The 20,177-nt window shown below is 40.4% G+C and overlaps 1 protein-coding gene across 4 annotated transcripts in view; it reads right to left on the reverse strand.

Moving 5' to 3' along the window:
• Positions 1-2,910: 2,910 nt before the first annotated feature.
• The window catches only part of HHAT (hedgehog acyltransferase), a 139,201-nt gene continuing 121,934 nt past the window's right edge, over positions 2,911-20,177 (reverse strand). For all 4 annotated transcript variants that reach the window (XM_053939415.1, XM_053939413.1, XM_053939412.1 and 1 more), the window contains one exon: positions 2,911-5,207. In XM_053939415.1, the coding sequence (XP_053795390.1) occupies positions 5,116-5,207 (92 nt within the window). In that variant the 3' untranslated portion in view covers positions 2,911-5,115. The remainder of the gene's footprint in view (positions 5,208-20,177) is intronic.

Genomic DNA, 20,177 nt, shown 5'->3' on the forward strand with positions numbered 1-20,177 from the left:
TAATTACTACCTCAGCACAAAACTATTACCGCAAGAGAAAAGAAACACATAATTGTAAATTAACAATACCATCACTTCAAGAACTGTCTCAAAAATGCTTATTTTTATTTCTCAGTTGTGGCTTACTATATGGTAATCCTCCCACATACTTGAGCCCCTAAAGCAACCTTAACCCTTCTGGCAGTAGTCTTAAAAAAAAAATCAACTGGACCTAATTTTTTCCCTGACTTGCCTTTTAATTAATTTACGAACAGTGTAGCTGTTTCTGGTCTTCCAGTATCATTTCCAGTTCTTCTATTTTTGTCACCTAATTTTGGAAAGTCAAATGCGCTAGTGCAGGGATGAAAATGTTATGGTCCATAAAAATTAATTAATTTTGTCAAGAAAGATCAGCTCTAGAGGGAGTGCCAATACAATTTAAATGCCACAGGTCGTAACTGAAGTTATATTTCTGTGCTACTTCTTCAGTAAACTTCAATTTTTCAGTGGCTGGCTGATGCACCTGTCTGCAATGATTCACTTCAGCTACCCAACCATATATAAAGCTTTTTCTTAAATCCCTGTGGATAGAATGCATTTCTGTTACCTGCAGACTGACCATTGCTGGGAAGGCACAGGCCACAGGTAGCCCATTTAATTTGTTCTGCTCCTGAAAGGGGCTGATATGGAGCTACCTAAGGCTACTTACATATTGAGCTGCCCCTGGATATTAAGAAAGGTGGTGCAGGCTAATTTGTGGTCCAAATTTGCCTGTTAGATCCTGATGTTAGCTTAACTTGTTCTCACCCAGATCTTTGTGATTCCCAGCATAAGGAATGAGAAGATTTTTGAACATAGTTTTAATCCTGGCATTATCTCTACTGGGTACAGAGTGCACACACCTTTTTCTTCTTGGAGCAGTTCACTTATGTTCCTAAAGCTTGTGGGAACTAAAGGGAGCAGTGCTGAGGCTGCCTCAAAGTTAAGCCTTAACACCCTTCAGCTCCATCTCTTGTGCAGTGTCTAAAGTGTGTCATTTCCATTAGAATTTTCTTTTTCCTCTCTTCCTGGGCGTTGGTGGCATCTGTGAAAGCCTCTCAAGCTTGGAGCTGCCAGTGCGTGTCCCCTTAGCTGGGGATGTCTGAGCCACATTGTCCATCTGTAGGTTGGGTGTAGGTGACTGGTGCCACGGGCATCTGGGACTCATTCTCAGATGCTCTGGCAGGACCTGTGTTGGATGTGATTACATTACATGAAAGTTAAAAAACACCAAACTTGTCTTCATTTTTTCTTCCTTTAACACACAACTAATAGACGGGCTGCTCCACAAGCCACTCCTGGTTGGACTGTTGAATTCAGTGCATGTGCACAGAACACCCCTGGGCATCCATGGGGACCCACCAGAGAGGGTTGCTCTCAGAGGTCCCATAATACAAGAAATGATCTGTTGTAATGCAGATTTCACCTCTTCCTCAAGATGTAACAGGCACAGCGTTCTCCACACAGGCTTTGCATTGAGTAGTATTTCAGCTATCCCTGCTGGATTAAAATATATGCCTTGACTAACAAGTGGCTGTGTGCTGGGAGTTATTTTGGAAAGCAATAATGAGCTGCACTACTCGTGGAAACTATAAAGAACAGTGAGGAGAAGTTGTGACAGACTATGCATAGCAATCTCCTTGCTCTTCACAGCTCCTTGAGGACAATCCTGCTGCCACGCCAGAGGAAGGAGAGCCTCCCCCCTCAGCAAGTGCAAACCGTGACCAGCTCAAGAGCTGGTGGTGACGAAGGCAATTAGGTGGATGTGCAAGAGAAAGGACAGACCCTGTGTTATTGCTGTGACTAATAATGAAATTGCTGCAGGTTTTCACAGTTAAGCTGTTTTTCTTCTGACTTGTGGTAAACTGGATATTCCAACTAAGCTGCTTTTAGCTCTCAGATGTGAAAGAGATAGGTGAGCAAAGCTTTGCTCACCTTCTAATCAATGCAGAATTAAAGAAAGAGCCACTTAGTATAATCTTAGCCAGTAATGACGATGGCTCTGTTAACTAAGGAGGGCCTAGATCCAGGGGCTGTGTGGTGTGTGTGTAACAGACTTTACTACAGCTTTGTGGTAACCACTGCAGCCATATATCATTATACATTATGCTTGCTAGTCACTTACACAGCTTTTCAAAATCACTTGTCAATTCTTGTTGTCAGTAGCCATCGTGTAGCTGTCCAGCTCATTTTCAGAGCCACCACCTTTGAAGTTTTTTCTGTTCATTGTACTTTTGTGACTTTTAGGGTCTCATAGCAGTAGTAGTCAGTGTCTGCTGTTCCCTGACCCTGGCTAGAAGTGCTCCTCTTTCGTGCAAAATGGCCAGTGTCTTAACTTTAGCCATATCTGTCCTTGTCACCTGTTTCCTGCTCCCCTTAGCTAGCCTTTTCTCAGTTTTTGGAAGTCCTTTTCTCACATACCCCTCACTTATTTTTTTCCTTTGGCAAGTGGCATGGCTACTGCAGTCTCTTCCAAGTCTCTGCAATCTCCCCCACCCCCCTGCAGAGGCCTTGCTGAGGAATGTGTCTCCAAGCTGAAGGAGTAACTGAACAGCAAGTTTGAAGTGCTTCAGGTGTAGAGCTGTGTGTTGTCTGACTGAACATGCCCCATGCTGACAGCTGCTGTATAAGCAGGACTGAGAAGGAACTTTGTGAGTGGGAACCATCATTTTATGTGCATGCTGCTCTTAGAAACTTCACATGCTGAAGGGCTACAGCTACAAAGAGCTAATTTGCTTTTTAAACTCACACCATTAGGGAAGGCATGTTCCATGCAGCGCACAACAGGGATAAAAGTGACCAGTCTGCATTGCACCCACCCTGCAGGCTTTTCCACAACAATGGAGCACTTATTTTTCTTACACAAGGCCATAGTTTTCCAAAACACAGCTCTCAAGCCAACAGTGCATTTCAGCTTTATTTATAGAAACAGAAAAAGATACAATATTATAAAAGATATATAAAGCACCGAAAAAAAAATAGAAAACAATTTTAGTTCAGAAATAAGCATGCTCTAGATGACCTTCCAGGTCATTTCCATATTGGAGCTGGAAGTTTTGCATGCATACAAATTGGAATCCAGTCACTCAGTAGCACCTCGGTTCATGTAATAATGGTAATCAATATGACAGGAGAACAGATTCATGACTTTTTGCTCTAATGCTAATTCCACTTAATTACAAAGTCTGAGCAAAGCCTGAGAAAATTCTTGCCCTTAGCTCAGCGCTGCCCCAAAATGGAAGCCAACCTCAGATCCTTTCAGAAAATTCAGAGGCTTAGAGCCATGTACTCTGTGGCTGAGAGCATCCCTGCAATCATCATCCAGTCAGTCAGGGGAGCCATGTCTTTGACCAGGCAGCATTTAAGGTAAGTTATTTTCAACAGGGCATTGTGTCTCCTAGAAATGTCTTCCAGGGAAATCATGGCATTGTCATGGCGGGGGAGCTTGGAGATTCTTAACATAAAAGGCTGGAGCTTTGGCTTTCAAACAGCAAGAGATGGGCTTTTCTCTGGATGGATAGAGAGCTGAAGCCTCTGCCCTTATTTCTTCAGGAATAAATTGAGGGTAACAAGAAGGCTGCTATAGTTGTGAGCAGCAGAGACATCAGAAATGCAGGCAATAAACAGAAACCTGTCTCAGGAACTGAAATTTTTGTTGAAGGGATAAATTATATCAGACTTGGCTTAAGTTGCAGGAGTGATGGACAGTAGGACACTAATTCCCAACACGCTGAAATGTCTGCCAGAGGCACAGAACAAGTTTTGACATGCTTTGAGTGGAGGAAGCTACTTTTGGAAGAAGTCTACTCCAGAACTTGTGGCCTTTTGACCAGGCCTAGGGGGAATGTCTAACTTTAGAAAGACTAAAGGTCTTCTGGCTGCTCTTCAGTATCAGTTTAAAACAGAATAGTGTAGGAGACACCCACAGGATCAGACAGGGGAAGAGTCTCCCCTTAGAAAACAGCATGTGTCAAAGCACTCCTGCAACCTGGACACCTGCAGGCATGACCTTCCCAGATCTGGACAACACAATATTTGGGTAAAGATGCTGCTCTAACAGGTCTGTGTGGCCAAAGGACATGGAACTCCAGCTAATCTGGTGCCACTGTATTGGACCATTCTGGTTTTTTCTAAAGGTCTTAAAAAGTTCCTACCAAGGTGTCTGCAATATATTGCAGGAGCTGATTGTTTGGACACCAGAGAATGAAGCAGACTGGACAGATTTACCATTAAACCAGACTGGAGATATCTCCTTTTGTAACAGAACAATACAGGAGGCACACTGAACAGTCTGAAGGTGGTATTAGCCCCAAAATAAAGGTAGTCTTTAATGCTTTAGCTCTAAGACAAGGCAGAGAGCACTTAAAGTCCAAGGAGCTTTAAAAGCATATTTGATTTAAAAAGAAAGGTGTTCCTTAAGAAAAGACCTTCCTCCCTACTCTCTCTTTTTAAAGAAACAAAACAATTTCTAAGGTTACCAAAAATGTGTTATTTTAAAGGCAAAATTTCAAAAGACGATATTAAAAAGAAAAAGCAGGCGTTGCTACAGTAGGTGGAAAAGTAGTTTAAGGCAGAACTACTCCAGTCAGTGAGAATACAAAATGTTCTAGCTTATATTGGAAAGCAGTCAAGAAGAACTGATGAGCATCATGCCCTTCATGGAATAGTGTAAGTGCAGGGCACAGCCCTACATGCCCCTGGACACCATCTGTGAGAGACTGGGCTTTTTTAATTCTCCCAGGTAGAATTTTTTTTTCTTCAATATCTCAAAATGGGCAGCAAAACATGAAAACAACCCTCAACATATCTAAAATGCCTGTTCTGAGATGCACACTTCTAATGTACACAGAGTCACAAAGATGCTGTTTTACAAAAATAACATAATTCAAAATGCTTCATAATTTCTCCCCATTCCCTGCTGCAGCCCATCAGTGTTTCTGAAGTTCAATTCCTGCATTTGCAATCCAGAATCAATTAAATGAGCTTTTGGTTCTAATACATGGACTGAAGACTTGGTTTGGCTCACCCTTGTGCAGATAGAATATCCAGTGTAGAAAAACCATCAACCTGCCTTAAGAATAATTGTTTGCATCCTTCCTAATGTGCAGCATACTTCTGCTCCCATTCAATTCCAACATGAGAATAGCAGTACAGGAATCCAAGAACAGTCAGTGTCACCCACGGCCAGCCTATAAATAGAAAAGACAGACAATCCTAGTCAGAATAATTAATGACTGCTTCAAGTAGAAATACTCCTGGGATGGCCAACTTGTGATGCTTCTAATTAATTTTATTAGCAATTCAGCTTCATAAATAAGTAGAGTCAACCCACAAAATTTGAAAAGTAAAATTGTCTAAGCTCCAGAGTTGCCTGACCCCCTGGCAGTCCTTGTCTTTCTCATTTTTCAGTGAATTGGACCAGATTTATTCCTGTTGAACTACAAAGGTCTGTTTCAATCCTCTGGAGTGAGTTTGTCTATCAAGCAGATTCCCCCAATGAACCCTGATACTTTAAGTTGGCTATGGTGCTTCCTAGGCACAAAGGGATGTATTGGCACAATGAAGATTGTTAAAAATCTGAACAAATCTATTTAACAAGTCTATTACCTGTTCTGCAAAAGGAGTCTGGGGTAATCTCTGATTAAGGTTGTTTTGGCTATCCTGCAGCTGGGTGTAAAGCCTGATGTACCCCTCTACAGCCCACTAACAGCTAATGTGTGTCAATGAAGAACAGACAGACCTCTCTGCCTGATTTGCCCAATGCCTGGCAAACTATTTAACTATGAAGACTCTTCCGATATATAAAGTCTTTGTTGGTGAAATGATGTTTCATTATTATTTCAAATTCTTTTCAGCAAAAGCCACCATCCTTTCACTCAAACTTATCACAGCAAACAGCAGTAAGGTCACAAGCCAAAAGGTCTCTTGCCTTCCAGTAGAGTTGTAAATAATTTGAAGTCTGTAATCAAGTAAATGATTTTGCTTTCCTTGATAATACCTTTCCTGACACTTCTGTTTCCTTTGTCCGTTCTCCTCCTTTCTCTAGCATTTATGAAATTTAGATCTTACAGGTCGAAATCCTCAGTGCTAGGCCCTGATGTGTTTTAGTGTGTGTTGTCTGAGGAAAGGGGACAGAGAGGAAGATGTTTGAAGGTTTTTTTTAACAGCTTTTTTTGTTGCCATTGTTGACATAAAAATTTTGGTCATATGCATGAATGGTTTTCTGCATGCTGTCCTTGGACTTCCAACATCTGCTTCTGAAAGAAAATCTGCCCCTTTTGGGGAAAACTCTGTCTAAAGGAACCTACTGGCACACAAGATTCCCCTTTGGCCTGGAAGGAGGGATGGAGAGAAGGTGTAACCTCTGCACAACACGATACTCCAGGAAGAGCTCTTTCTGAAGGCAGATTTACAAGGTGCATTGCAGGCTGCTTTTGGCCAGGCTCCAAGCTAATTCCAGTCAGGGGGCAGTTTAATTGTGCTCACATCCAGCTGAGCTTTAGCTCAATACACCGCCCTCAGCAGAACTCAGAGCCCCAGTCTCAGTCCTGCACTTCTGGGGATGGCATGTGCTGGGACCCTTCCTCTGTGCTCCAAGAGCTGGGCAGTGTCACACTTCATCCTGGAATGGTTCAGAATAAATTGCATCCCTCTGCTATGAATAACTGTGTTTGTTTCATGAACCTCTAATTATTCTCACCTTGCTTTGTGGTGAAATACTGTCCTGTAACCTGACTGATTTTCATGGAGACATTTACAAATATTAATCCCTTGTCTTCACAACACCCTAAAGCAAAAATATACTTTTGTTTAATTATTTGTTTCACAAAACAAATTTGCTGAGGTATCTCCAAGGGAATTTTTAACCATAAAAGTCTTGTTTTTATTTCGGTGAAATTAGCCTACTGCAGATTGGGTTTCACCTTCAATAGCAAGCTAAAGCCCAGCTGTGCTTTGTCTCTGTTGAAATTGCATGTGAAAGTATGTCAATAGATGTAATAAAAACATACCTCTTCTGGCAGCAATATTGTGGCAGCTGCTTTATACAGACAGAACCAGAAAATTAAAAAAAGGACTGAGTCTAGAATTGGTCTGTTTTAGGGACACTTTGGAAATTTGCTAGTTACATGTTTTGCATTTTTAAATACTGTAAAGCTCTGGCACACAGAAAATGTGCCAACAGTAGCTGACTTGCTTGCTCTCCCCAACCAGCATATTAGAGATCTTGTCAGAATACATAGTTACGCACTGGAAATGAGCAGGAGACTTGTTTTTATTACATGATCAAGATAGAATTGATACAAACTTGCTGCAACAGGAACAACTTTTGGAGTTACTCTTTCAACTTCCTATTTCTCATTCCAAAGTATTTCTTCATACTTTGCAAATTACTAGAAAAGGTCATGCTTCTATCACGCTCTGGATTTTGACAGGAGTGGGGTGAAACTAAGCTTTCAACTGAAAAGCAACAGTCTGGATCACAGCTCTCAAAAGACCAGTTATATCCTTATTACCTCAGCTCAAATAATTTGAACCAACATTTAATCATGGATCCAGAAGGAAGCTCTTTCAAATTTCCTCATCGTCCACAGTAATGAAAAAGAATCACACTGGCAATGTTTTGGGCATACCAAGGTTTCACATCATCATCAAAACACTAGGAAACAGTCCTTTGTTCCTTCCAGTCCATGAGATGTAAGAGAATGGGGCTGTAGTTATGTTTTGCATTCTCCAAAACTGCCTTAGTGGCTCTTGGACCTAAATGTTATTTTTAGATGTGCCTTGGCTGCACAGTCCTCAGAAGTCTTCAAGTGCAGAGTAGTTATTAAATCAATTGAAGTCAGAAGAACTAATCTCCCTGAAAAGCTTGGCTGGTGGAGCAAGCATACATCTACTCTGACTTTGATTTGGAAGTACCTAAGTTGCTGTAAGGCTTAGCACTCAGGAAAATTTATTCTTAAACAAAAGTTCAAATGTGACAAAGACACTGAAGCAACTCCTCTGTAAAGTAGAATTAAAGAGACACAATGGTGGGAAGGAGGGGGAACAGGCACCAGTCTGTCAAGCATAATAAGAAGCCAAAGCAAACCAGCATTTGAGGCCAAGACAACTCTTACCTACAACTACTTACTTAAAGGATCCTTACTTAAAGGATCAGTAAAAATACTACATTTTCAGAAAAAAAACCACATTCCAAACTACAGATCTGTTGAAAGAAACCTATTATCTAGCCCAATGTTTGAAGCATCTCCAAATGTTGGGCTAGATAAACACTGCATTTTAAAATTTTAATTTCATGTCTTTTTGTCACTTCCAGGTGGACCTGTCTGACCATTACAGCAGGGAATGTCACACAGCATGTGTTACAAACATGGTGCAGTTTGATACCCAATTAGTCTTCAGATAACTGGAAAAGAAAACTCTACCTGTTTTCAGCTGTGTTGTAGCAAAGCCCTAACGTGATTCAGAGCAGGTGTTTTTGCTGCTACTTTCAGCCTCCACATTGCACATGTGTCAAAGGACAGACAATAAATTCTGCCAGCAAACATACAGCTCTCTAGGTCCCAGCTGGGCTTCTCCATCCTCCCACCCCATGTAGAGCAGCACACAGTCACAGGGTGTGACAAGTTGCCACTTTGTCCCATTGTAAGCCCCCAGCTAACAGCTCCCACATATTTCCCCTCCACCCATTGCGCAGCTTGAGAGCAGAGCAGCTCAACCAATGGGAGCAGCTTGGGAGATTAGGTAAGGCTGACCTGACCTATTCCTATAGATTTCCAGGCATTGAAGACACTTTAGCTGGTGGGTGTGGAAAAGGTCCAAATAGTAACAAAAAATATTACTGTACAATAGGTAGTTTTCAAAGGAAACCCATGGAAATGCTGTAAGGATAACTCAGCTCTGTCCCATGCAGCATCTGGAAAGATGACTGAGAAGGACAAAATTCTAAGCTTTCTGAACCTCAGCCAGGTACACTGGCAGTAACCACAAAAAATGCCTCTTCAGTAGACATAAAGCAGTTTCCAGCAAAAAGCACTAACAAATGTGTAACATAGTAATCTACTTATGTGAATTTTAAATCATACCATCCCAAAGAATGCTTACATCTGTGGCTTTCTAAGTACTTATCACTGCTGTGAAAAACTGAAAATGGAGAGATAACAGGCCAAGACCATCAGCTGCAACACAGGATGACCACAAATCATTCAGATCAGCATTACTGAAAGCAAAAAGCCAAAAAGTCTATTAGTGTTTTCATAATACAAATCGGTTGGATTTAGTAGACAGAGGTCACAAAAGTTGTGGCTTTCCTGTGTTCTTACTGTGCATGGAACCAGCTTTTACCATAGCTAAAATAATTTTACTTTTATGCTTGATGGCACTGAAGAAAGTTTTGTGCTGACACAGACTTTGTTAAGCAACAAGATATCAATTTAACCTATGTCAGGGCTAAGGCTGCTGACCATGCTTTTTCCTGTTAATTAGATATGCTACAAATAAACAAATTCATAGGTAGAGCTCAAAAGATTGGCCTATCCTTTAGCTTTTATAAAGCACCCCCCAATACAATTCAGTTGTGATGCCAAAACTATTTTCATTGCACTAACTATGCATATGAAAGAAAAAACCAACCAAACAAACAAACAAAAAAACCCCCCACAAAACCAAAAATCCCCACTACCACCATGCTCTGCTATTTGCTAGTAAATGCTCTCTGGATGCAAGTATCCAGAGATTCTCTGTTTTGTCTTTGCAACTAGAACCTCATTTAATGCTAACTACCATGACCACTACCAGCTCTCCAGATGCTGCACAATGTAGACAAAAAGATTATTTCCCCAGTATGTGTCACCTGATACGAGCAGGATAATTTCACTGTATATTTCTTGGTGTGTTTTTGTGATATTATCCTACCTTAAGCATTTTTACTTCTAACCCTTGTGTAAAGCACAAAAAAAAAAAAATTCACAGGAGTGAATTTTTCTGCTTCATGTTTTAAAATAAATCTTCACCCTCTACTACTTTTCCCAGCAGAGCTAGTCAGTGGAAAAAAGCCTGGTATTTTAGGCAGTAATTGTGGTCTCATGCATATCAAGTTGACTCTGGAGTAATTCAACTAAAATCAAAAGAACCATATTCATGCTACTGCTGAATTTGAATTAACAGTAAGGAAGACCGATGCAAACTGCCTGTCAGAATCTTCCTGCCAAAATTGTTAATGAGAAAGGAAAAAAATCCAACCAACCAGCTTTAGTTTTCAGATTATGATGGGGTGAATCTGTAAATCACAAGCAACCTTCCCTCTCCTCCCATGTCTTAAATTGAGACCTACACAGAGCTAATATGAAATCAAAGCCCACAAAATACGAAATCTTAATGCTCATTTATTTTTAGAATAGGGACAAAATCTAAAAGCATTATTGTAAACAAAGATCCACCTTCACCCTGAAGCAAGGCAAGAGAGCTACCTCTATGAAGTGCTCTGCAGAAAACATTTTAGAGTCATATATCTGGCTTAGAACAGCACTATGTTTATCATTAAATGTCTGCTCAGGTATTCCCAACAGAACTTCCTTAAATATGGTGTGAACAAGTACATAAAGATGAGACTTGCAAAGATTTTAGGGCACTTTTCAGTTGTAATTATCTGCTGAGTGTTATATAAGAATGGAAACACCAGAGCCAGGAGCCTCCTTTTGTTACAGTTTTAAGATGAAACAGGAGAATGAAGAGTTAACTCCCCAGGAGAACATGAACATCCCAAAGGCAGAGCTGGGAACGTTGTTGTTGCCTGGCAGGATCCTGAGGTGAGCATCTGCCTCTCACTGAGCAGAGAGATGCCCATGTTATATATAGAAAGACATGCTGAGCAGAAAGGTGAATTAACTTCCCCTCTACTAGAGCTTCAAATTTCAGGAAGATTTCTGTCTAACTGGGGTTCTTGGATTTAGGTTTGTGTGTCAGGCATTTCACATACAATGAAGCTCCTTCTCTTGCCTTTTAGTACTAGGGAGCTCTTGAGAAATCAAGGCTATATACTCACAAAAGAAGAGGATTTAAACCAGGGATTCAGACATGCCATCAATCACCAGCAAGCAAACATTTGGGTAAAAAGGTGATGCACTATAATTTATTTCCTCAACGTGATTTCTGGCTAAGATACCCTGAAATGGTCATGAATATAAGATGCTTAAATGACTGTAAAATAATTAATTTTTAAATATGAAGAATGATTTAAAGATTAATTATTCACAATCCCCTTCCTACCTGCAACCCATTTTTTAATCTGCCATTTTTCCTTGTCATCCTTAAAACCATTCATATTCCAAGACCACTGCAGCTATTCCATGGTGCTGTTTTGTGTCTTCACAGCATTAAGAATTAAAAAAAAAGCAGACAGTGTGAAAAATTTAACAAGTACTTACAACCAGCTACGCTAGCAACAAACAAACTACAGCTCCTTATCGCAGAGCTCTTGTAGCTGAAATGCTCCATGGATAAACATCATATTAACTACTAGAGCTTAGTGCAGTAAGAGAAGGGCTGAGAGCAGAGTGTTAATTTACATGAACACTGCATTTTGATAATTGCTATATCAGTGTACAGCTAACACTACAAGTGAGGTCATTGAGCTAAGTTCTCACTTAACAGAAATACAAATATCTTGAGGGATGGAAGTGCACAGATAAGGTAACCAGGCAATCCTGCAGTCGTTCACTGAGCCATAGCAATCAATGCAGGACTAAGGCATTTTGAACTGCTGGTCTCAGGCTGTATGAAGTTACTCCCCTTCTGCTTGTGTCTTGTTTTCACAGTGTCACCAAAGGGCAAAGAAAAGGCCTTATGCAGATTTAGGGAGGTAGCCCTGGAGAGAAAGTGGTGCCTGAAGGTGGCCAACAGAAAACCTTGACAACAAACAATCTCCATCCCACTGGTGGCATATCCCATGAAATGGAATTGTTGCACACAAGCTATCTGGAGCAAAAGGCCCATACAGGATTGCCTCAGTTGACCACTTTTTGAAAGAACAATTGTTTCACTTACCTGCACAAGCTGACCTGACCCTGCTGCAGCCCATAGAATCATAGCAACTTAATAGAAGAATTATCAGTAAAATAGTTAAATTATAGATTGCTTGTAGATGAAAGTAAATTCATTTTAATTTTTGGGGAGAAAACAAATCTATGTTAATCCATCATCAAGGCCACTTGAAACAAAGGAAAAAAACTAATGTAAAATTCCTTGAATGATGTCAGTATTTAATTGACTTCAAGGACAAAATTAGACAATTTGCTTGTACATTCTCAGAAAACACATTCTGGATTTCAAGAGTACATCTACTGAGTTTGGGGAGGGAACACCTTATTCTCTGCTTTCTGTGTGAACTGGGCAACACAGAGCCCAGAGAGTATCTGAAAATACAGGCCTCCCTGGGTGAGCTGCATAAGCACAGAGGTCATCTGAAGCAAAAGCTGGTAAACCATTTATCACTTGTGTCAGAAAACACATTAGAAACACCCAGGCAGCTATATCAACATGCAAAATATGCCAGCATTTCCAAGGACAGGGATCTCATTTGCTAAGCCCTGCTCTACTTTTCTGGGATGTGGTCTCAGGCTAGTAAGCAGCCACCTGGGGAGGAAGCCTGATCAGCACAAATCTGGATGAGTTACCTGACGCACGCTGGTGCGTGGTCACGGAGATCAAAACCATTCTGTCAACCCAAGCTGATGCTGAGAGATGCCTTGTACCTGGCTTAGAGCAATGTAAAGAATGGGAATGGAAAGATTTAAATCTTGTAACAGCCTAGCTGTTCTCCTTGCTTCCCTGTTTTAAGCAAGCTTCCTGAGCAGTTGTTGAAGGGGATCACTCACAATGCTCCTTTCAGGTAAGATGGCTGCACTGGCATAGCAAAGCATATACCGAAACAAGTCTGCAACTACAAAAAGATCTCATAGAACCCCATCTTTTCAAATTGTTATATCTTTACCAGCATATTCCCTTTTCTAAAAGGAAAAAATCCCTCACAACCTTTCATAAAACTGTAACAAAGTTATAGAATTACTATGCCTTGCCAGAAAGTTTTGGCCTATGTTTAAATTGCCTTATTTAACAAAGTGCAGTTTAGTGCAATGAGATATAATCTTTCCATGTGCTTCTCTAGCCCACTAAAACTAGCAAGGAATATGATCTGATGCACGGCTGTTACACCCTTGTCCCACCTGGGCTCTGCTATTCAGTGTAATATAAGCAGTGCTGCAAATCTTTAGCATGACAGTTAATAACACCAATATACACGTCTTGCTCAAAACCAGTATATACCTACACCTCTCCAGAGAGATCCATGATACATGAACTCTGTACTGTTCAACTAGTTTCCTCTTCTTCTTCTGTGCCTGGCTGAGACATGTTGGAGAGGGCAGGATCCTGCCAGCCTCACTGACTCCCTGCTCCCCCCTCCTGGTGGGGGCAGCCTCCACGGTAGAGACTTGGGCTTCACTCCCAACCACTGTTGGATTTCTCCTAGTGCTAATTTCACATCTCCTGGGAGACAAATATAATGAGAACTGGCTACAAAGCAGTCATTTCCATTTGTAAATGGGACAGCACAAAGGAAGAAATGAGAACAAATTTCCATATGTACAGTCTCTGCTAAACAATCATCTCTGCAAATCTGTCCCCAGTGTGTGTGGTGCATGCTGCCTTTATGGGATCAGCCACACAACCAGAATAACTAAGAGGATCCAATAGAACAGAACTGGATCTGATCTGATTTCAGATCACAGTTCATGTGCAATGGTGTGGCTACACGGATTACTCATTTTACAGATAAATTTGGGCTAATTAATGAATGCTGCATCTCAAGCAGGCCAAGACTGTGATCAAATATCTTTGCTTACAATCACTACATGCAAAACAACAGTTCCCCACATCCTCATTTTTAAACTGAAATACCAAGATGCCCAATCAAGAGAGCATGGTGGCTACAGAGGTTGGCTGGGCATGGGCAAAGCCAGTGTTGAAGAAGGATAGAGTGCAGAGTGTTCATCATTTACCCTGACTAGCTGGAGAACCAAAAGATTGCCTTTTTTTTTTTGCCAGGGTTGGGGCAGGGGGACAGGGTATATGACACCCTGCCAAAACAGGCTGTTTTTCTTCTGAAGGCAGTATCACTCCTGATCTTGACAAGGAGAGTAATGCAAATTTCTTTGGCAATAATTAGCATACATAGCAGAGAGGACAGAGGGTTCAATTTCTTCCCTTCTCCTTTATTTTCAGTTGGCTCTTCTACTGATTCTACATGAATTATTACTAAAAATCAATGCCCCATGCTGAAGTAAATATTCTGGATGAAATGCAAGAGCTTCTCAAATTTTATGCATGGTCACTGAATGCAGTTGATTTTTGCACAGGAAATGGACATTTAAGAAGAAAAGTATTAATTTGTTTTACTGGTTCTTTTCCCTATTTGAAAATCTTAAAAGCACAATCTGGTTCTACAGCCACCCTATATCACTTTACTAATTCCTTTCAAAAAATCTTTTGAACAGATACTGGTACATCCAGGACAAATTTTGAAAGTTTTGTTTGGATCAAATTTTGCAACACAAGTTTTAACACTCTTCACATCTGCTCACACTGTATTCATCATATGGGTCAAAACTGCTCTTGATAAGTCCTTTTTCCCCTTTGAAGAATTACTTTGCATTGGGATTTGTCCCAGTGTTCACTTTTCTGCAGAACTGCAAGATAACTATGGATAAAAGACCTTAGTCTGTCCTTCAGTGAGTACTGGCCTCAAGTGAAGAGCTCAGCTGCAGTCAAAGTTTGTCCTAACAAAGAAGCCTGATTAAATAAGCGAAATTTACCATTTGGCAGAGTCCTTCAGCTGTTCATAAAAGTCGACAACAATACTAAATGTTTTCATCAGAAACTGTGCTTAAGTCTTTGACTTGCATCCTTGATGACCTTTCAATCACATTTTAATACATTTCAATTACCAAGGCAGAAAAATTATCCTGGCAGATGGACCAAGGTCATTACCAACTTACTAACATCTCTACCTTCCCTTTTGCTGAAGTCCCTGTATCTTCTATGGCTTATATAATAAATATAATAATGAACTATTCTTTTATTCTGCAGTGAGTGATGTAGCTTAATTTGTTTTAAATCCTAACCCAAACTACAACAGATGTTATAACTGTTGGGTAGAATACTTAAGAAGTTGTGGCATCATTTGTGTCTCCATTTTGATTTGCTACTGGAGGCCTTAAAACACAATAAATGGAAGGACAAGAGCAGAAGGGTAACCCAAATGCACTGGCATCACTCTAGACAAAAAATATGAAAAACTTTAATGTTTAAGTGATCAAGTAGATCTTCAGTAAAAAAGAAGAGATGTCTCAGGTGGACTGAAAACGCAACTAGGGAAACAGCAACAGAAAAGATGGGAAGCAAGAATCAAACTCACAGATGTGGAAAAAAATTCTCTTTTCACTAAAAAAGAAGACATAAGAGACCTCTTCAGCTCATCAAAACTGATCTAACAGTCCACTTAGAATATGGGCAAAGAATGGGCACTATATGTCACCTTAGATGACAAATTATCTTAATCAAGTATGTTATGAGAGACTAAAACATTCAAGTACTCTTGTTAAAAAAATACCTTTTTTAGAAAAGTAGACTGCAAGAAAGATTCAATAACAATGTATTTTTTCAAATCTGAATTGGTCATTTTTAGTCATAAAAGTAAAAAAAGCTTATATATCAACATAAGCACTTGAGTGTGCCTTCAGCAGGGGCAACAGCCAGCTCAGCTTGCCTTGTGCCTTTGGTGCATGCATGCATCCCATACGTGCAGAATGGATACCAAAGGTCATGTGACAAAAGAGACACCCAAAAATTTTCTATGTGTAATATCAAGTTAGGACTAACTAGGGTGGCCTTCACCAGACAAAAAACAGGTCCAGTCTTTTGAGCTTTCTTTTAGAGCTAATGATGCTAGTTTTGTTTCAGTCTGAAGACTTAAGACAGTCTATAGTGAGGAGTTGTAGGCTTGGCACAGGTTGACCAGCAGCTTAATTATAGCTGTCATCTCATTAATGCAGAAAAATTTTATTGCCTTCCTCTTGGAGATATAAGTGGACTTAATCTTGTATCTCAATCAGGCTTACCAGAACATTAAATACAAGTGCTGTCAGTAGCCAACTTCTTTGATGAAGGCAGCAGTACATAAAGCTGAATTGAATTAATAATTAAATTACTCCTGCAGAACTCACACAATGGTAGAAAAATTCTGTAAAAACTTAAGTAAATGTTAACATTTTCAACAAAATAACCACTGTCTTTGACTAATGGAGATCTAATCAGACTATACATTAATTTGGAATAATCTATGAACTGTCATGGAAGTAATTCGTGTCATCTCAAACCCAGTACAAATTTGTCAAAGTACTACATGTAATACAAGGTCTTGATGTAATTAACTTCAGTGATTAAAACTCTCATAAACTGTGTGTCCTTGGCCAAGCACAGCACTGCCATGGTCTCAGTTTCAAGAAAGCTGATGGGTCAGCACTTACTCTTGTAACACAAATACAAGAAGGTTACTGCAGGCAGACCAGTGCAGCTGGATACACCACTGTGCCTGCACTGAGATAAAATCATACATACATTATGTAACACCACAGACAGTGGGAAGATATAGAAAGTGCAAAGTGCAAGCAAGACAAAAAATCCTGAGACACTCCTTATTTTTTCAGAATCATGTTGAAGACTTAGCAATCTAAGATGTGACATCTGGGTCTGGGGCAGGTCTTCCTTCTTTTTTTACTTTGTCAGTAGCCATGCTCATTGTAGCACCTGCACATCATGTTGTAGCAATAATGCATATTGCTTTTGATAGGATAGTAGTTATATTGAATTAGATTCCCAAAAGAAAACATGCTTCTCCCCAGGAAGCTTCAGCTGGAGGCTCCATCTGGAGCTGCCCCCAGTGCTGGGCTCAGCTCTTTGCCTCCTTTGGAAGAAAATTAGAGTCACTACATAAATACCCCAGCATTTTCTGTGACCTCACAGCTTGCACACTCTCCTGTGGCTAAATAGAAGAGAGAGGTCCTCTCCCTGCTCCCCAGACTATATTTGGTTTCTATACAGCAAATGCTTGAAGAAAATCAGACTTTCCAGTATGGCCCACAACTGGCAGAAACTACATCCTTACAGATGCTTCCAGATAGTCTTTAGCATTCCCCAGGAAGCATCGAGAACCCAGACCATGGGAAAAACATCTCACTATTTCACATCACCTGGGCAGTGGCCAGTAAAGGTGAGGAGAGATTCCTAGAGGAAGAAAAAAACCCCACACAAATAAAAATAAGAGCATCATAAAGGAACCCTAATCTATGCACGACAGACACACTTAAGACAGACAATCCTGGAGGGAAAAAAGGGGGATGGAACCAAAAGACTTATTTCATCTCACAAGATACATTTTGACAATTCTTCTGGACTGTCAAAGCAAGTAAATGCTGACTCTATCTCCTAGTTTCTCCTGTCCTCATCTCACAACCTTTCATCAGCACTAGCGTTACTTTAAAAAGAAGTATGAGACAGATCTTGTGTGTTTGACTGCACTGCAGGAGCCAGCTTCAGTGAGAGACAGCAGCAATGCTTATCCCAGTGAAAAAGAAGACACCTTCGCATTAGTGACTGATCAGGACATTTTTAACAAGGACTTGACCTTTCTAAATTTGCCACAAGTCAAACAAATTGAGAAATGACTAGTTTATGGCAATCCCTTTTATATACAATACAGTGGATTTTTCATGTACTGTTACCACAGAAGATTACTGGCAGCTCAAGAAGCACGAAAACCAATGCACTGAAGGGATCTTCTAACACCACTGTGTTTCTGCTTCATGACCACTACTTGCTCATCGCTCTGTGCTTACTGAGCTCCACTCACAAACCCCAAAGAATCTGGTGTCACAGCAGGGCTGTGGAAAAGCACATCACAGGGAGGAATGAATGTGAATTACTACTGACTGACATCAGGCACAAAAGCCAAAATCTACTCCCAGTTCCACTACTTACCCTATTCCTTTGTTTCCCCTTGCTACTTGTAAAGCAACTGGAATCACAAAATTCTTCAAATGTTTAGGTCAAAAATAGAATAGTGGACAACAAGGGGATACACACATCTATTGCCATATTTTGCTGCTCAGAAATCTGGCAATCTACTGTAACCTTAAAGTGACCAAAGCAGATTCAAATGAAGTTAGGAGATGAAACCATGCTCACTTGCTCTCTCCTCAGAAATAACAATTTTGGACAAACCAGGTTTATAAGGACAGGTGTTTTGGGACACTTTTGAGCAATTTTGTCTGATGTTGCTAAGTGCAACAGACGTTTTACTGAAATAAAGACAGGTGCTATTTATTTTTTTTTTCAGAAACATCATCATGATGTAAAATTTGCATTATCAGGTTAATGCAAAATTAATGTTTAATGCATCATTAAACAGGTTAGTTCACACAGTGATGTACATGGAGTTTCATAATATTGTCACCATCAGGCTCATTGGAAAGGGTGCCTGAAAAACAACAGAATCATCTTGCTGCTACTAGAAAAGGGTTTTAACTGTGGTTGCTGTGATTGGGACAGCATTTATGTTCAGCATAAAGCAGAAAGATGGCATCAAATGCCCTAGCAAAACTCTGTGTCCCTTATGACTAAGCTGCACACAATTAACAGTATAAAAAGGTTCAATCCCTGTTCTACATAGTTGTGCTGGAAAAAGCTAAAAGTGTATTCATGACATTATGTGCTGTTTCAATCCAAGGAAGAGTTTTACTGAAATGCTACAAGGATTTTACTGAAATGCTGCATGGATTTATGTGAGGTGTCCTGGTAGTATGGCCTGTGGGCATTCTGAACTTGCAAAGGTGCCCTCCACATAGGTATGGCCCCAACCATACAAAGTGAGAGCACAGAAGCAAGCATCAGCTAGGTTCTGGCAGAAATCCCTTCATAGTTTTACCCTCTTTGAAAAGTGGTCCTTCAAAGGAATCCCAGACCAGCTCCAGACATTCTCTAGGAACCCATTATTCCTTGAGAAATTTGGCATCAGGTTGCTTTGCATCACTCAGAGATAACCTCTCCTAAGTGCATGGAGCAGAGCTTAATTACTAACATAATTAAATACAACAGTTCTCCCTCTAACCAGGGCCTCTGTCCCTTAGTAATGTCCCCCAGGAAGCACTGTCATGCTGCTATCAAGTAAAAATTAACTTTGGGCTCCTTTAGAATTTTTTCTTTGTTTGCTTTGTTTTGCAGCATGACCCAGAATAAAAGGAAGGCATTGAATTGTTTATGGGATAAAAGACACAACTGCCACCACACAAGTTGAAGTAGCTCAATAGCTGCAAACACCAACTTCCTGCAGAGAGCTGATGTGACAAAACTTGGACTCATTTTTGCAGTCAGGCGACAGATCTTCAGGCCAGTACAGAGCAGCAAGTGTATTGAAAGCAGGCTGTGTAAAATTCAGCATGCAGCTTACCCAAATTAGCTTTTTGTGAGACAGCCTCACAGCTTGGAGAAGGTTTCTTAAAAACAACACCTTGATGGTGCTTTTTAAGGCTATGAAAGTGTCTATGAAAGAAACAAGGCTGATTGCAGTAAATGGAAGGTTTAAAATATCTAGGATAAGCTCCTACAAAAATTTTCATATGATATAATAAGGCCCAGATTTAAATCCTTTGGTCTTTGTAGAAAATGAGTTTACCTGACAAAAGAAGACTCAGACATTTAAATCTGGTACTGACAAAATAGTGGGGATTTGCTATCAATTTTAAAGGAAATATGACTGGGCTGCCAGGGTATGATGCTCCTTGTTGTACAGTGACAACCACTCCCAGCAGCTCAGCTGGGAGCTGAGCACTCAATAATTGGAGGGACTTGGCTTGAAAGTAGGGGAAATATCAATGCCTACCTCATCTTGAAAATGCACTACTTGCTTGCAACAGTTATTTTGGGATTTCACATTTATGAGTACATGACAGGACCTTCTCTCACAATCCTCCCCTGCCCCACCCTGCAAACTATCCCCCACATCATTCCCTCTGAGAAAAGGAATACATTCAATATTTTAGTAAATA

This window comes from Vidua chalybeata, chromosome 3 (genome assembly GCF_026979565.1).
Source record: "Vidua chalybeata isolate OUT-0048 chromosome 3, bVidCha1 merged haplotype, whole genome shotgun sequence".
Taxonomy (NCBI): domain Eukaryota; kingdom Metazoa; phylum Chordata; class Aves; order Passeriformes; family Viduidae; genus Vidua; species Vidua chalybeata.